The 18,578-nt window shown below is 51.8% G+C and overlaps 1 protein-coding gene across 1 annotated transcript in view; it reads right to left on the bottom strand.

The window, feature by feature from the left end:
• The window catches only part of SPATA21 (spermatogenesis associated 21), a 34,507-nt gene that overhangs the window by 6,087 nt on the left and 9,842 nt on the right, over positions 1-18,578 (bottom strand). The window contains 5 exon segments of the mRNA XM_063594551.1: positions 94-231; positions 4,243-4,328; positions 4,726-5,168; positions 16,799-16,847; positions 17,201-17,484. Of these exon segments, the coding sequence (XP_063450621.1) occupies positions 94-231; positions 4,243-4,328; positions 4,726-5,168; positions 16,799-16,847; positions 17,201-17,484 (1,000 nt within the window).

The raw sequence follows: 18,578 nt of genomic DNA, 5'->3' as shown, positions 1-18,578 counted from the left end.
CCTTTAGGTGCAGAGCCTCATGCAACTGCACAGGTTTCAAGCCAGTGAAGCAGGCCCTGCCTGGGATGCAGAGTGGAGCCCTCTGCCACTCACCATTGACATCAGCACTCATCAGGGCATCCTCCACCTGGGCCGGCGTCACAGAGAAGCCCATTAGGAGCAGGATATTCTTCAGGCTCTGTGCATCCACCTCACCAGGGCCATTGAAGATCTCAAAGTAGCTGCGGAAGGCTGTGGGGAGGGCAGGGTTATGTGGAGTGGGGGCATTTCTTGTTTCCCTCATTCATCCCATCACCCCAACCACCCTCCTGCCAGCCTCCTCCACCATCAAAAGTGAAAATAAAAGAGCTAGGTGCGTTGGCTCACGCCTGTAATCCCAACATTTTGGGAGGCCGAGGCAGGCAGATCACCTGAGGCCAGGAGTTCAAGACCAGCCTGGCCAACATGGTGAAACCCTATCTCTACTAAAGATACAAAACTTAGCTGGGCGTGGCGATGCATGACTGTTGTCCCAGCTACAACACTCAGCTAGGCTGAGATAGGAGGATTGCTTGAGCCTGGGATTTCAAGACCAGCCACGGCAACACAGGGAGACCCTATCTCTACTAAAAAAAAAATGAAAAAAAAAAACAAAAAACTGGGCATGGTGGTGCGCACCTGTAGTCCCAGCTACTGGGGAGGCTCAGACAGTAGGATCCCTTGAGCCCAGGAGATCCAGGAAGCAGTGAGCCATGATCACACCACTGCACTCCAGCTGGATCAACAGAGTAAGACCCTCTATTGACTCCAACCCAGATTTTGCAATGGGGCTGAGAAACCTGACACCACACAGTCTGACTAGTACACGGCCTTTGTATCGGTGCTGCTCTGGGACGTTCTCAGACCCTTCCCATCCTCTGCTCTGGTCCACACAGTGCAGCGATCCTTGCAACCTTGTCCATCCAGATAGGTGACCAAGGTCTAGGGCACAGACTTAGTCAGAAAAACTGTCCAGTCATCTAACCTCTGAGCCTCAGTTTCCCCATTGTTACAACAGGAATAAGCATTCTACTCTTTTGAGAACATGGCTGTAAAGAGCCTAGTCCAGTGTCTGGCACATAGTAGGGTGCCCTAAAGTGGGTGGGCTACTGGCACTGAGTGGAGGCCACTAATTAGCTGAGCTGTTGGCACTCAAACCAAACCCTTGGCCTGGATATGGAATAGACAGCAGAGTGAGTCAAGGGGCCCACAGCCCTTTTTTCTTTTCTTTTTTTTTTTTTTTGGTGAGATGGAGTCTCACTCTGTCACCCAGGCTGGAGTACAGTGGTGCGATCTTGGCACACTGCAACCTCCGCCTCCCAGGTTCATGTGATTCTCCTGCCTCAGCCTCCCCAAGTGCTGGAGTTACAGGCATGAGCCGCTGCGCCCGGCCTGGCTCTGCCATTTAATGAGCCGGATTGCTCTTATGTTGAAGCCCTAACTCCAGTACTTCCAAATGTGCCTGTGTTTGAAGATAGGGCCTTTAAAGAGGTGAGAAAGTTAAAAAGAGGCCTTTAGGGTGGGCCCTAATCCAATCCAACTGGAGTCCTCATACAAAAAGAAAATTTGGGCTAGGTGCGATGGCTTACACCATCTACCCAGCACTTTGGGAAGCTGAGGCAGTAGAATCACTTGAGTCTGGGAGTCCGAGAACAGCCTGGGCAACATAAGAGACTCCATCTCTACAAAAAATTTTAGAAATTAGCCAGCCACAGTGGCACATGCCTGTAGTCCCAGCTACTCAGGAGGCTGAGGTGGAAGGATTACTTGATCCCTGAAGGTGGAGGCTGCAGTGAGGTAGGATCACATGACTGCATTCCAGCCTGGGTGACAGAACAAGGCCCTGTCTCAAATAAATAAATAAATAATAAACGCAAATTTGGACACACACAGAGATACCAGGGTTGCCCATTCACAGATGAAAGACCATGTGAGGACAGTGAGAAGACAGCTGTCTGCAGGCCAAGCAGGGAGGCCACAGAAGAAAGCAACCTGCCGACCCCCTGATCTTGGACTTCCAGCCTGTGACAAAAGAAATGTCTGCTGTTTCAACCATCCAGTCTGCGGTCCTTTGTTAAGGCAGCCCGTGCTGACTGGGATGGTGGGCATGGGCAGGCTGCTGCATTCATGTGAGCCTCTATATCCATATCTGTACGATGGCCATGACAACAGGGCACCCTCTTGGAAGTATTCTATGAACTCAGTGCTGGCACACAATAGCCTCTGTTAGCCTGGAAGTCTCTGACAAACAGCGCTGAATGGTAGGGAAGAGGTGGAGCTAGGATTGGTGTTGGGGCACGTGGTGACCTGTCGTGCGCAGGCACACCACAGAAGGAAAAACCAGAGCAACTCTCAGAAGCAGGTGTGATCGCTCAGAATGCCTGGTGGTTTGAGCCACTGGAGGCAGGGCAGTTGGCCCTTTAATTACCAGACAGGGATTGGGAGCTGTGGGACCTTGAGTCTCTGAGTCAAAGTGGCATGTTGTTCATGAACTGCTCAAGGAGGTGGGGCAGGGAGAGCTGCACTTAGGAAGGTGGCTAGAGAGTTGTATCTCATTATTATTATTACTATTACTATTATTATTTTTGAGACGGAGTCTCTCTCTGTCACCCAGGCTGGAGTGCAGTAGCGCGATCTTGGCTCACTGCAACCTCCACTTCCCAGGTTCAAGCGATTCTCATGCCTCAGCACCCTGAGTAGCTGGGATTTCAGGTGCCCACCACCACACCGGGCTAATTTTTGTATTTTTAGTAGAGACAGGGTTTCACCATGTTGGTCAGGCTGGTCTCGAACTCCTGACCTCGTGATCCACCCGCCTAAGCCTCCCAAAGTGCTGGGATTACAGGTGTGAACCACTGCTCCCGGTTGGAGTTGTATATTATTTTATTTTTAAGAGACAGGGTCTTGCTCTGTCGCCCAGGCTGGAGTGTAGTGGCATAATCGTAGCCCACCATAACCTCGAACTCCTGAGCTCAAGTGATCCTCCCACCTCAGCCTCCTGGGTAGCTGGGACTACAGGCTTATGCTACCATGTCCAGCTAATTTTTAAATTTTTTGTAGATGTGGGGGTCTTACTATGTTGCTTAGGCTAGTCTTGAACTCCTGGCCTCAAGCGATCCTCCTGCCTCAGGCTCCCAAAGTGCTGGGATTATAGGCATGAGCCACTGTGCCCAGCCCTGGTAGAGGGTTTTAATACTAAAAGGGGTGAACTTCAAGGATGGGGTCACAGGGAGCTAGTGAGAGCATCCAGCGAAGACAGAGGAAGGGGCCGCTGTGGCCAAGAGGGTTGCAGGCTTTGGGGAGGAGTAGGGGATGGAAGGAGGATGTACATCCATTCTTCTAGGGCCAGGGTGATGGGGGAGTGGGGTCACAGGGCCCCTTCCTGAGGACAATAGAGAGCAGGGTAGGTGTTCAGAACTTTTTAACTTTTTGGTGAAGGTGAGATGCAGTGGGAATGGGGTACATGTTTAGGCTGGTGGCCTTGTTTAATGGTGAGGGACCATCTAGGATGGGCAGGGTTCCTGGAGCCCTGTCTCCCATCCAGGGTGCTCTGAAGAGGACCAATAGAGCAGGCTTGGGTTAAGGGAAGGAGAAACTATTCCAAAACTGAAAGCACTGTGCAGGGCATCTGTCATTCTCTCAGAGAGGCAGCTCTGGCACAGGGAGGGTGCTGGACTTCGAGTCAGAAGACCTAGCACGAGGCTGGGCGCGGTGGCTCACGCCTGTAATTCCAGACTTTGGGAGGCTGAGGTGGGTGGATCACTTGAGTTCAGGAGTTCGAGACCAGCCTGGCCAACATGGTGAAACTCTGTCTCTACTAAAAATACAAAAATTAGCCGGGCGTGGTGTCACACATCTGTAATCTTAGCTATTCAGGAGGTTGAGGTAGGAGAATCGCTTGAACCCTGGAGGCAGATGTTGCAGTGAGCTGAGATCGCACCACTGCACTCCAGCCTGGGTGACAGAGCGAGACTCTGTCTCAAAAAAAAAAAAAAAGACCCAGCATGAGTTCTGGCCCCCCCAACCCAGCAGCTTTGTGAGCTGGAGCCAATCCCCTACCCTGCCCTGCCCCATAGGCCAAGTGCAGAAAACCCCTGCTGGGTCTGCTACACATGGCGGCAGCCGTGTGATCTGGAAAGCACCCCAGTCCGCCCTGCGCCTATAAACCCCCAAGGACCAAGGGTCCTGCCTGTGCTGGGACCTCCCTGACCTCCCTGCCCTCACCTTCCTCTTGCTTCAGGGTCAGTTGCTCCTCGGACTTCTCCCGGTTTTGATAAAGCTTTTGGAGGCTCTGCTCTTCCAGCTCCTGCCTGCAGAGGACAGAACCCCGACCCAGGGCAACATCCGGCTGCCCACCCTGCTGATAGCTAGGGGAGGGGTTGGGGGAGCCTGCAGGAGGAGGTCGTGGGGGAGGCTTTGGGGAGCCCGGAGAGATCAAGAATGGCAGGAAAAAGGAGATCCAGAGGAGAAGTGGGACAGAGGAGAGGTGACTAGAGGGAGACCCTTTCGGGGGAGTTAGAAAAGGGGTCAGAAGTGGGAGAGGAGGCAGAGACATGGGAGATGCGGAGAGGAGACACATGAGGAGAAATGGAGAGAGGGGGACACACGAGGGAACAGGCAGGTGCAGGGACAGGGACCTGCATCCGGGACAAGGCTCTGATCTTGGGGCCTTTCAGGAGCGGGCGGGTGAGCAGCGGGGGCTCCTACCGCGCCTTGGCGTAGCTCAGGGTTCTCTCGCTGCTCTGGTGCAAGAGTTCCATCCTTCTCCAGCCCAGGTCCAGGGCAGGGCCCAGCAGGACAGGGCAAGGCATGGAGGTGGGGACCGGGGCTCCCATGGGGGCAGGTTCTGGCCCGGGAGCTGGCAGCCGGGCCCACGATGGGCCGCTGGCAGGGACCGAGGCAGGGGTCTGAGGCAGGCTTGGAGCTGAGGTGGGCACCGGGGTCAGGGTCCTGGGCGACTTCTGGGCTGTCTGGGACCGGGCCTTTGAGGCTCTCCGATGGGAGGCCTCCATTTTCTCCACCTCCAGCAAGCACTTCATGAAGCCCTGCCGGAAGTTCCCGAGGCTCTGTGTCCCTGCAGCCACCGCGGGCTTCTGAGGCTGCTGCTGCGCACGGTCTGGCTCCTGCCTCTCTCCAATGTCCCTCACCTCCTGGGGATAGGGGAGGGGATCCAGGAGGCCTCTAGTGGGCCAGAGTGTCCCACAAATCTCCTCCCTGCCATCCCCTCTCCAGAGATCCTCAGACTGCCCCTTACTCTCTGAGCCTTTGGAGGATGTACCCCAAATCTCACATGCACCCCACTGTGCTCCTGCCCCACGTCCTCCCCAACACTTGACTTGCCACATCCAAGTGAGCTGTATTTTTTTTTTTTGAGACAGGGTTTTACTCTGTCACTCAGGCTGGAGTGCAGTGGTGTGATCTCAGCTCATTGCAGCCTTGACCTTCCAGGCTCGAGTGATCCTCCCACCTCAGCCTCCAGAGAAGCTGGGACTACAGCCGCGCACTACAACGCCCAGCTAATCTTTTTTTTTTTTTTTTTTTTTTTTTTTTGAGACGAAGCCTTGCTCTGTTGCCCAGGCTGGAGTGCAGTGGTGTGATCTTGGCTCACAGCAACCTCCACCTCCCAGGTTCAAGCGATTCTCCTGTCTCAGCCTCCTAAGTGGCTGGGACTGCAGGTGTGCACCACCATGCCCAGCTAATTTTTATATTTTTAGCAGAGATGGGGTTTTGCCACGTTGGCCAGGCTGGTCTCCAACTCCTGACCTCACATGATTTGCCTGCCTCAGCCTCCCAAAGTGCTGGGATTACAGGCATGAGCCACTGCGCCTGGCCTAATCTTTGTATTTTTTGTAGAGACAGGGTTTCACCATGTTGCCCAGGCTGGTCTGGAACTCCTGACCTCAAGTGATCCTCCGCCTTGCCCTCCCAAAGTGCTGGGATGACAAGCGTGTTCCACCGCGCCCGGCTGAGCCATGGTCTTGAGTGAGTTACTCCTGGTCCCACCACTTGGCTTTGTTCATGCCTGTTGTCTGCCCTCCTGACCAGAAGGTAAGCAATATGAGGGCAGGATCTTGGCTGCCTCTTTTATTCCTGTACACCCACTTCTCATTCACTCAGCAACCCCAGTCTCTCTTGCACCTGTTCCCTCCCCTCAGAGGGACTGGCTGTCCCCATTCTGCCTCTTGCCAGGCCAGGCTTTTCTCCCAATCAAAGATACTGTGCTTACCACACACTCTCTCTTCCTAAGTTATCAACTTCGCTTTCCCCACCAGATTACTCCTATCAGCATGTAAATATATTATCATCTTCCCTCTTTTATTTTGAAAGAAATAGGGTCTCGTTTTGTTGCCCAGGCTGGAAGGCAGTGACACGATCTCAGCTCACTGCCACCTTGAATTCCTGGACTCAAGAGATAATCCCACCTCAGCCTCCCAAGTAGCTGGGACTACAGGTGCTCACCACCAGGCCTGGCTAATATTTTAATTTTTTGTAGAGACAGGGTCTTGTCTTGCCCAGGCTGGTCTCAAAACCCTTGGCCCAAATGATCCTCCTACCTCAGCCTCCCAAAGTGCTGGGATTACAGATGTGTGCCACCAAAACCGGCTAATCTTCCTTCTTTAAGAACAAAACAGGCCGGGCAAGGTGGCTCACGCCTGTAATCCCAGCACTTTGGGAGGCCGAGGCAGGCGGATCACAAGGTCAGGAGATCAAGACCATCTTGACTAACATAGTGAAACCCCGTCTCTACTAAAAATACAAAAAATTCGCCGGGTGTGGTGGCAGGTGCCTGTAGTTCCAGCTACTAAGGAGGCTGAGGCAGGAGAATGGCATGAACCCAGGAGGCAGAGGTTGCAGTGAGCCGAGACCGTGCCATTGCACTCCAGCCTGGGTGACAGAGCAAGACTCTGTCTCAAAAAAAAAAAAAAAAAAAAAAGAACAAAACAAAGTCTCCTGATACCACCCCACCCCTGATCATCCCAGTTCTCTGCTCCCCTTCTATTGCAAAATTCCTTGAAAGCGTTGGCTGTCCTGACTCCCCACTTCCATCTCCAATCAGGCTCTGCCCAGCACTCCCCAAAGCTGCTCTTGCCATGCCACGGTCAGATCTCTGCCTTCATCTGAGTTGACCCCTTGGCAGCATTAGACACAGATGCCCATTCACTCTGTCCTTCTGGAAATGCTCCCTTCTCTAGACTCCCGCCCCTCACTGGCTGCTCTGCCCCTGCCTCCGGTGCTGGCTCCCCCTCATTTGTGCTCCATTTCTCAGTGTTGCAGAGACGCAGGGATTTGTCCTCAGTCCTTCCCCTGCTCTGGACTCCCTCCCTCCCTAAAAGTCATCCTGCTGCCCATGACTCCATTTTCCTCACATTTCTTTGTCCTTCCTAATACCAGACGTCCTCCTTGACATCTCTTCTTGGGTGTCTAGAACAGGACCAAAGCAGAGACCCCAGGTTCCTCTCATCTGCTGCTACCCAGGCTCGTGTCTCACTTCATGACACCCCTGGTGGCTCAGGCCCCAGACCTAGAGTCCTTTTATTCTTTTCCAACTTTTTTTTTCTGTGATAACATACACGTAACATTTACCATCTTTGTTTGTTTGTTTTGAGACAGAGTCTCACTCTGTTGCCCAGGCTGGAGGGTAGTGGCACGATCTTGGCTCACTGCAACCGCTGCCTCCCGTGTTCAAGCAATTCTCCTGCCTCAGCCTCCCAAGTAGCTGGGATCACAGGTGTGTACCACCAGGCCCGGCTAATTTTTGTATTTTTAGTAGAGACAGCATTTTACCATGTTGGCCAAACTGGTCTCGAACTCCTGACCTCAGGTGATCTGCCTGCCTCGGCCTCCAAAAGTGCTGGGATTACAGGCATGAGCCAACATATCCAGCCACATTTACCAACTTAACGATTTTCTTTCTTTCTTTCTTTCTTTCTTTCTTTCTTTCTTTCTTTCTTTCTTTCTTTCTTTCTTTCTCTTTCTTTCTTTCTTTCTTTCTTTCTTTCTTTCTTTCTTTCTTTCTTTCTTTCTTTCTTTCTTTCTTTCTTTCTAAGTCTTGCTCTGTTGCCAGGCTGGAGTGTGGTGGCGTGATCTTGGCTCACTGCAACCTCCAGGGTTTGAGCAATTCCCCTGCCTCAGCCTCCTGAGTAGCTGGGACTACAGGTGTGCACTACCATACCCGGCTAGTTTTTTGTATTTTAGTAGAGACAGGGTTTCACCATGTTGGCCAGGATGGCCTGGATCTCCTGACCTCTTGATCCGCCCGCCTTGGCCTCCCAAAGTGCTGGGATTATAGGCGTGAGCCACCACGCCCGGCCAACGATTTTTTTTTTTTAGAGACAGGGTCCTGCTATGTTGCCCAGGCTGGTCTTTTCATCTTGTAGAACAGAAACTCCATATCCATTAAATAATAACCTCCCATCACCACTTCCCCGGGCCCTGGCAACTACCATTTCCACCTCCTGTCTCTACAGATTTGACTAAGAATCTCATATAAGCAGAATTGCTTTGTGTTTTTGTGACTGGCTTATTTCACTTAGCATAACATCCTCAAAGCTCATCCATGTGGCAGCATGTGTCAGAATTTCCTCCCTTTTTAAGGCTGAATAATAGTCTATTGTACGTACAGACCACATTTGGCATATCCATTCATCTGTCAATGGACACTTGAGTTGCTTTCATCTGTTATCCGTTGTGAATAACACTGCTATGAACATGGGTGTACAAAGATCTCCTTGAGACCCTGCTTTCAGTTCTCTGGGGTATATACCCAGAAATGGAGTTTCAGCATCATATAGTAATTCTATCTTTAATTTTCTGAGGAACTACCATCTTTCTCTTCTCTTCTTTTTCTTTTCTTTTCTTTTCTTTTTTGAGACAGAGTTTCACTCTTGTTGCCCAGGCTGGAGTACAATGGCGTGATCTTGGCTCACCGCAACCTCCACCTCCCAGGTTCAAGCGATTCTCCTGCCTCAGCCTCTGGAGTAGCTGGGACTACAGGTGCGTGCCACCATGCCTGGCTAATTTTTGTATTTTTAGTAAAGAGAGGGTTTCGCTATATTGGCCAGGCTGGTCTTGAACTCCTGACCTCAAGCGATCTGCCTGCCTCGGCCTCCCAAAGTGCTGGGATTACAGGTGTGAGCCACCATGCCCAGCCTATCATACTGTTTACCACAGTAGCTATACCATTTCACATTCCCACCAGCAGTACACAGATGTTCCAGTTTCTCCACATCCTTGTCAACACTTGTTATTTTCTGGTTTTTTTTTCTTGTTTATAGCAGTCGTCCTGATGAGTGTGAGCCTAGAGTTCTTTTTTTTTTTATTTTTTTGGGACAGAGTCTCGCTCTGTTGCCCAGGCTGGAGTGCAGTGGTGCAATCTTGGCTCACTGCAACCTCCGCCTCCCGGGTTCAAGTGATTCTCGTGCCTCAGCCTCCCGAGTAGGTGGGATCACAGATGTGCGCCACCACAGCCTGGCTAATTTTTTTGTATTTTTAGTGGAGACAGGGTTTTACCATGTTGCCTCGGCTGGTCTTGAATTCCTGGCCTCAAGTGATCTGCCCACCTCAGCCACTCAAAGTGTTGGGATTACAGGCGTGAGCCACCGCACCCGGCCTAAACTGTATTTATTTATTTACATGTTAATGGTCTAGACTTTCTGCCAACTAGGTCACAAGCTCCATTCACCATGAAATCCCCAGTTTCACAACTGTTTTTGGTATGTTGTCCTCAACATGTATGTTAACTAAACACTGATTATTTCAGTTTTCTCAGTGACGTCTGAGAAGCAAGATAATGTAAATAATGCACTTGGACAGATAAACGCTCAGCAAACAGTACGGTTGAAAATAATCATAGCTGGACGGGCGCGGTGGCTCACGCCTGTAATCCCAGCACTCTGGGAGGCTGAGGCAGGCAGATCACCTGAGGTTGGGAGATCGAGACCAGCCTGACCAACATGGAGAAGCCCTGTCTCTGCTAAAAATACAAAATTAGCTGGGGTTGTTCGCATGCCTGTAATCCCAGCTACTCGGGAAGGCTGAGGCAGGAGAATCGCTTAAACCTGGGAGGCGGAGGTTGAGGTGAGCCGAGATCACACCATTGCACTTTAGCCTGGGCAACAAGAGCGAAACCTCATCTCAAAAAAAAAAAAAAAAAAAGATTCTAGTTGAGTATTCTGACAGCCTAGAAAAGAGACCCATTTTCCCATGTCGAAGACTCCTTTAATTGTTTTCCTGAATTAAGGGCAAATGCTCAATTTCTGTCAAGCCTAAAACAAACTAGCAATTAAAAGCAGTTCTGGGCCAGGCGCAGTGGCTCATGCCTGTAATCCTAACACTTTCAGATGCTGAGGCAGGTGGATCGCTTGAGCTCAGGAGTTCGAGAAGAGCCTGGGCAACATGGTGGGACCCTGTCTCTACAGAAAATACAAAAATTAGCCAGGCATGATGGCTCGCTCCTGTACTATCAGCTACTTGAAGGGGCTAAGGTGGGAGGATCACTTGAGCCCAGGAGGCGGAGGTTGCAGTGAGCCAAGATTGTGCCACTGCACTCTAGCACTCTGGGCGGCAGAATGTGACCCTCAAAAAAAAAAAATCAGTTCTGGGGCTCCTGCTCCATTGTGATATTGGGGCCCAAGATGGTGGCCATGAATCCAGCCTCACTGTCATCATGGCCCTCCGGGGACTCCCCATGGCCCTCTGGGGACTACAGGGCTTCCAAAGTCTGGGGCCTCTGCCCCTGTTGCAGATACAGACTCTGAGCCCCAAGGTGGGTAGAAGTCTGTCTCAGAATGTCTCCTATTATTATTATTATTATTCTTTTTTAGAGACGGAGTCTCGCTCTGTCACCCAGGCTGGAGTGTGTTAGTGTGATCTCAGCTCACTGCAAGCTCCGCCTCCCGGGTTCACGCCATTCTCCTGCCTCAGCCTCCTGAGTAGCTGGGACTACAGGCGCCCGCCACCATGCCCGGCTAATTTTTGTATTTTTAGTAGAGACGGGGTTTCACCATGTTAGCCAGGATGGTCTCGATCTCCTGACCTTGTGATCCGCCCACCTCGGCCTCCCAGAGTGCTGGGATTACAGGCGTGAGCCACCACACCCGGCCAAATGTCTCCTATTATTTCAGGATCCAGCACCAAGTTTTGCTCCCAGCAGGCGCTCAGCCTGTGGGTGAACGATGGTGCCAAGGCCCTGACATCTTTCCCTCCAGCTTCTCCAACCCTCACACACCTGGATTCCTCCTTCTGCCTTCTCTGAGCCCCTTCCACCTGGCACCAGGTGTCCTGAACAGGCCACTGCATTGACGTCTGTGCAGCTCTTCTGTCACTGCTCTGCTACCCCCGAGCCTGCAGGGGCTCCCTGTGACTGTCACACCCATCCCTTCATCCATCTGTGCCACAAGTGCAGTTACGTGGGTACAGGGGTGCCTAGTGCCCAGCCTCGGGGTGCTCTAGTCTAGTATTTCTTCCTAGGCCCAGCTTTTTGCAAGGTGTTAAGAGTGTCATTGAAGTGCTAAGGCCAAATGCTTCACTCCACGACTGTGCAGGATGGGTCTCTGGTGCAGGTGGGCCTCGGACCCACCCAGTTCTCTCTCATTTCTCACTTGTAGTTCTGAAGATTACACAGTTAAAGAATGTGGTGGGGGCCGGGCACGGTGGCTCATGCCTGTAATCCCAGCACTTTGGGAAGCTGAGGCGGGTGGATCATTTGAGGTCAGGAGTTCAAGACCAGCCTGGCCAACATGGCGAAACTCTGTCTCTATTAAAAATACAAAAATTAGCCACACGTGGTGGTATATGCCTGTAATCTCAGCTACTCGGGAGGCTGAGGCGGGAGAATTGCTTGAACCCGGGAGGTGGAGGTTGCAGTGAGCTGAGATCACACCACTACAGCACTCCAGCCTGGGCGACAGAGAGAGACTCCATCTCAAAAAAAAAAAAAAGAATGTGGTGGGAATGCAATATCCTAAGATAGGGAGGGACTGGCTGGAACACCCCAGGATCTGTTCCACTCCCCTGAGCCCCAGAAATAGGATGGCCTTCAAGGCTTTAGCCCAGCAAATCATGTCACCTTGATGTATAAAACCCAGGGTGGGCTGCTTTCTGCTGTCCCTCAGCAAGTGCGGCACACGCAGACAAGACTCCCTCTGCCCCAGACAGCTTTCCTGAGCCTTGGGGCCCAGGCTCACAGTGGATCCTAGGCTTCTATTGTCCTTTGTTGCCCATCTTTAGTAATAAACTCACTTTTATAACATGTATGCATGGGTATTCTGCCTCACTGGACTCAAGACAAGTTGGTAACCAGTACACAGTGAGCCTGCCTCACATCCTGGAGGCTTCATATCACAGCCAGTCTAGCTTTTCAGCCGCTCTGTCCATTGTATCCAATATGCTTGTCCCACGAGGCCCAGATGATGGCCCTCTCCATCGTCACTTTTCATTCACCTTCCTTCCCATCTCTGTAACTTTCCTTGTGATGGGTCTGCTGCCTGGCTGCCCTTTCTTTTCTTTGCCTTTTTTTTTTTGAGACGGAGTTTCAAAACTCCGTCCAGAGTGCAAAAAACATTGCACTCTGCCTAGGCTAGAGTGCAATGGCAAGATCTTGGCTCACTGCAGCCTCTGCCTCCTGGGTTCAAATGATTCTCCTGCCTCAGCCTCCCAAGTAGCTGGGACTACAGGTGCCTGCCACCACGCCCAGCTAATTTTTTTGTGGGCTTTTTTTTTTTTGAGACAAAGTCTCGCTCTTGTTCCCCAGGCTGGAGTGCGATGGCACGATCTTGGCTCACTGCAACCTCTGCCTCCCAGGTTCAAGCGATTCTCTCCTGAATAGCTGGGATTACAGGCACCTGCCACCACGCCTGGCTAATTTTTTTGTATTTTTAGTAGAGACGGGGTTTTTTTCCCCATGTTGGCCAAGCTGGTCTCGAACTCCTGACCTCAGGTGATCCGCCCACCTCGGCCTCCCAAAGTGCTGGGATTACAGGCATGAGTCACCGTGCCCGGCCATTTTTTGTGTTTTTAATAGAGATGGGGTTTCACCATGTTGACCTGGTTGGTCTTGAACTACTGACCTCAGGTGATCCGCCCACCTCAGCCTCCTAAAGTGTTGGGATTACAGGCGTGAGCCACTCACTGCACCTGGCCCTGGGCGCCCTTTCTACTCCCTGGCTCTGTCCGTATTCCGTTCCCTCCGTATGGCCTAATATCAGTCCTCCCTCTCCAGAAAGCTACCTGCTGGCCCCAGGGCTCCTCTGAGTGCCTGCAGGACTTCCTGTCCAGGACCTCTCATCTCTTGTGGTGCCACCAGCTCAGCTGCATCCTCCAGAGCAGGGAGCAGGGGCCCTCCCCGGCTTTCCTTGTCCTTTCTCTCCAAGCACTGGGCCTGGTATGCCACAGACACTCAGTCTGTACTTGCAGAGCTAAATTGTGCCCTCTCCTCTTCTCCCCCACAGTATCCAGCCCACGCTTTGCATGGGGTAGGGATGGGGTAAAAGGCAGAAACACACAGGCAAGGAATAGTTCTTATTTCTCTCTCTCTTTTTTTTATTTTTATTTTTTTTGAGACGGAGTCTCGCTCTGTCGCCCAGGCCGGAGTGCAGTGGCGTGATCTCGGCTCACTGGAAGCTCTGCCTCCTGGGTTCACGCCATTCTCCTGCCTCAGCCTCCCAAGTAGCTGGGACTACAGGTGCCCGCCACCATGCCCAGCTAATTTTTTTGTATTTTTAGTAGAGAAGCGGTTTCACCTTGTTAGCCAGGATGGTCTCGATCTCCTGACCTCGTGATCCTCCTGCCTCAGCCTCCCAAAGTGCTGGGATTACAAGCGTGAGCCACCATACCCTCTCTTTTTTTTTTTTTTCCAAGACAGAGTCTTGCTCTGTTTCTCAGGCTGAAGTGCAGTGGCGCTATCTTGGCTCACTGCATCCTCTGCCTCACGGGTTCAAGTGACTCTCCTGCCTCAGCCTCCAAAGTAGCTGGGACTACAGGTGCACGCCACCATGCCCCACTAATTTTTGTATTTTGGCCAGGCTGGTCTTGAACCCCTGACCTCAGGTGATCCACTTGCCTCGGCCTCCCAAAGTGCTTGGATTACAGGCATAAGCCACTGCATCCGGCCTAGTTCTTATTTCTCATCTGACTTCTCACTAGTCTGGAGAGGTACCTCATCTTATTCCCATCCATTCATTTATTCAACACATTCCTGTTGAGTGCCTACCACGTGCTGGGCATTGTTTGAGGCACAAAGCATAGAGGAGTAAGTCAACTAGCAAGGCTGCCCTCAGGGAGCTTGCGTTCTAGATAATGAATAGGTTGACAACTTAAAGATAATGTCGGAGGGAGAAAGTACTACAAAGACAATAAAACAGGACAGTGTGATAGGCTGAGTGTGGCTGACAGGCTCCTTGAGATGGCTGGCCAGGGAAGGCCTTGTGGAAAAACTGATGTCGAAATTGAAAGTGAACGACTCAAGAGAGCCGTAAGACTGTCTATGAAGAGGAGTTCAGGCACAGGAACATTCAAAGGCCCTGGGGTGAGACTAGGCTTAGCATATTCAAGGGCTGGAGGTTAGACCAGAGTGGCTAGACATAGGGCTTTATGGCTCTTGGTGAAGATTTTGGATCTTATTCTAAGAAGATGAGGCTTGGACTAGGGTAATGAAAGAGGGAGTGGAAGGAAGGGACGGATTCAGGATTTATTTTGTAGGTAGCACTAAACAGGGCTTGTTGACACGTGAAAGGATTATAGAGGGAAAAGGAGGAATCAGAGGTGATTTTGAGCTGGGTTGCATGAGCCCCTTGGGTGAGAAAGGCAGTGTCATTTGCTGGGCTGAAGAAGACTGCTGTGGTCATGTTTGAGAAGTGAATTAGCCAGCCAGAGGGAATTCAAGCAGGCCATTGGATATATGAACATGGAATTTAAAGGCAAGGTCTATGGCTGGGCATGGTGGCTCACGCCTGTGATCCCAGCAGTTTGGGAGGCTGAGGCGGGCGGATCACCGGAGGTAAGGAGTTCGAGAGCAGCCTGACCAATATGGTGAAACCCCGTCTTTACTAAAAATACAAAAATTAACCGGGTGAGGTGGTGCTTGCCTGTAATCCCACCTACTCGGGAGTCTGAGGCAAGAGAATTGCTTGAACCTCAGAGACAGAGGTTGCAGTGAGCTGAGATTGCGCCACTGCACTTCAGCCTGGGCAACAGAGACTCTGTCAATTCAAAAAAAGAAAAAGGCAAAGTCTCACCTGAAGATATGGATTTGGGAATCATCAGAGGGACTGAATGAGATCATCCAGGGAGAGAATGGAGATGGGAGACCAGAGGGTGGAGCCTCGAGGGTGGAGAAGATGAGGAGGAACTAGGGAGGTAGACTGGGAAGGAGTTGCTAGTGACATGGGAGGAGAACCAAGGTAGGGCTGTCACGGAGCCTGGAGAAGGCAGCATTGAGGAGACAGGGAGCCACTGTGTCTTCTGCTGTTGCGAGGTGGGCTCTGTAAGGACAGAGCTCTTCCATTTGATAAGCCAGATGGAGATTATGGCGACCCCGATAAAAGCTCTCATATGGGGATGTGTTGAGAAAAGACAAGCGGAGGAGGTGAGGGGGACAATTATTGAGGGATGGGGCTGCAAAGGGGAGCAAAGAAAGACGGCTTTTGACGCCAGGTATGTTTGTGCACGCCTGTAGTCCCAGCTACTCAGGAGGCTGAGACTAGCTTGAACCCGGGAGGTGGAGGTTGCAGTGAGCCGTGATCACACCACTGCACTCCAGCCTGGGCAACAGAGACTCTGTCTCAAAAAAAAGGAAAGAAAGAAAGAAAGGCAGCTTTTGATATTGTGGAGGCTGAGCCATGTTTGTATGCTGATGGAATCGTCCTGTAGTAACGCAGAGAGGGATCATGTGGTGGGGGGAGGGGACGAGAGCTAATGAATAAATGAGGAGACAGCCATGGGAGCAGGGGCCCATCTTCACAGCTCCCATTGCAGCCAAATCAAGGCAGGGAGGGTGGTGGGTTTGGGGATGCTTCTTCTCTTCTGATGCTTCTGTTTGTCAGTGACACATGAGTGAGATGAGGGGCGTGGGGGATGCTGTTGTGAAATGATGACCTGGAGCGGAGGGGAGGGCGGTGTGGCCAAGGAAAAGTGAGACTTGCAGGCAGCATCTGACATGAGTGGTTAATGCTTGAAAGTGAAACCCATCAATAAGACAGGATGTTCTCCAACCGCATTAAGCTGCTCAACATGGGTACAAGGCTGAGTGAGTTTAGCCAGGGTGGGGTTTTGCCAATGAACAGAACAGGATGAGACAGGGCAGATGCTGGCAGGGCATGCATGCTAGTGACTGTGTATTTGCAGGTTGCCTGGTCAGGTCAAAGAACTAGGAAGTGGCAGAGCTTGGGGAGGGAAGGATGGCTGGGAGGGGTCGGGGAAGCCTCCCAGATGTTCAGGGATGCTTTGGATTGTGTGGCTGTGGCCGAGGGCAAATGGGTGGAAGAAATCCATGCTGATGTGGAACAAGCCACCACCTGGGATGAACCCAAGGGCTCCAGAGTGTAAGAGCATTCTTGATGCCCACCCAGAATACACACACATGCATACACACAGGCACAGGCACACACACACACACGTGTGCACATCCATGTGCACTTTAACACACAGCCACACTAACCTTCCTTGGTTTGACTCCAAATAGGGGTTTGACGCGCCACATCCGCTTCTGCCCTCTTCCTCCTCCTGATCCCCCCTGCCCTTCTCCTACACAGCTCGTCCCCATTCCCCCTATGGCCCTACTTACTGGTGGAGGAAGAGGCCCCGGTGCTGGGTGGGTCTCCACAGCCTCACCCCTGAATAGAAGAGAAACCCCCAGGTAGGGGAAGCGCTCAGCTGAAGGTTTGCCCCCCTGCCCTCCCCTCTCAGCCCCCAGGACACTCAGTTCCACCCCAGCCTCATCCCCTTGGCCTTCTCATCTCAGGGGGCTCCTTATGTCCCCACATCCTCATATATACAGGCTCATGGAACCAAGAATTCTGGTATTCCAGCCACTACACAGATGGGGAAATTGAGACTCAGCGGAGCATGACTTGCCCAAGGTCCTCTACCAGGTCAGGAGCAGTCTGGACTAGAATTCACCCCACCTGAAACTCAGCAGAAGAGCATCCTTATTGGGGGCAGGGGATGGCACTGGATGATGACTTACCCTCCTTTTGCTTTTTTAGGTCCAGGCATGGATGGCAGGAAGGGGTTGACTGTCTTTTCCTCTGGAGCCACGACGGACATTGGGGGCATTGCTTCCTGAGAGCTGTCCCCATGTCCCCCTGGGCTGGGCTCTGGCGGAGCCTCCTGTGGCCTGATGTGTGGGACACCTGCCTCCTTGGGGTGCTTGCCTCCCAGTGGCTGGCCATGGCTGGCCAAGCGGCAGCAAGGCTCTGCTGGCTGCACCATGTCTGCCTGGTGACTGAGGGTGGATTGATATCCGGAGCCGTCAAGGACAAGGACACCACGGCTGGGGAGCTCCATCCTCGTTCCCATGTGAACCTCAATGCTCCAGGTGAACTGGAGACCAGTTATTACACACTTATTAGGGTCCCAGCACTTCAGGCATCATCTTACTTAATTCTCCTAGTGCCCCTAGAAGGTAGCACAGGTACTCCCACATTTTGAGGGGTGAGGATATTGAAGCCCAGAGAAGGCGTGGCCTACCCAAAGAACCACACTTCCCTATGGGAGTGGAATGAGAGCCTGGAAAATTGAGAAGATCCCCTTTAAATAGGGTTTTCCTTTGTGTGTGTGTGTATTTTTTTTTTTTTTTTTTTGAGACAAGTCTCACTCTGTCACCCAGGCTGGAGTGCAGTGGCAAGAACACAGCTCATTGTAGCCTTGACCTCCTGAGCTCAAGGGATCCCCCTGCTTCAGCCTCCCAAGTAGCTGGGACTACAAATACCTGTCACCATGCCTGGCTGATATTTTTTAATTTTTGGTAGAGATGAGGTCTCACTATGTTGCTCAGGCTGGTCTTGAACTCCTGGGCTCAAGCATTCCTCCTGCCTCAGCCTCCCAAAGTGCTGGGATTACAGGCATCAGTCACCATGCTCAGCCTTAATGGGATTTTCCAAGGGATACTTCAAAGAACAAGAATCCTTCATGAGCCTCCTTAAAAAGAGGAGGTTTTGGCCAGGTGTGGTGGTACACACCTGCAATCCCAGAATTTTGGGAGGCTGAGGGGCAGGTGGATCACTTGAAGTCAGGAATTCATGACCAGCCTGGCCAACATGGAGAAATTCTGTCTCTACACAAAATTAGCTACGCATGGTGGCTCATGTCTGTAATCCCAGCTATTTGGGAGGTTGAGGGATGAGAATCACTTGAACCCAGGAGGTGGAGGTTGCAGTAAGCCATGATCACACCACTGCACTCCAGCCTGGGCGACAGAGTGAGACTCTGTCTCTTGAAAAAAAATAATAAAGGCCTAAGTGGGTGGATCACACGAGATTAGGAGTTCAGGACCAGCCTGGCCAACATGGTGAAACCCTGTCTCTACTAAAAACACAAAAATTAGCTGGGCGTGGTGGTACGTG

Source organism: Pan paniscus, chromosome 1, assembly GCF_029289425.2.
Source record: "Pan paniscus chromosome 1, NHGRI_mPanPan1-v2.0_pri, whole genome shotgun sequence".
Lineage (NCBI taxonomy): Eukaryota > Metazoa > Chordata > Mammalia > Primates > Hominidae > Pan > Pan paniscus.
This window is presented reverse-complemented; position numbering and strand designations above follow the sequence as displayed.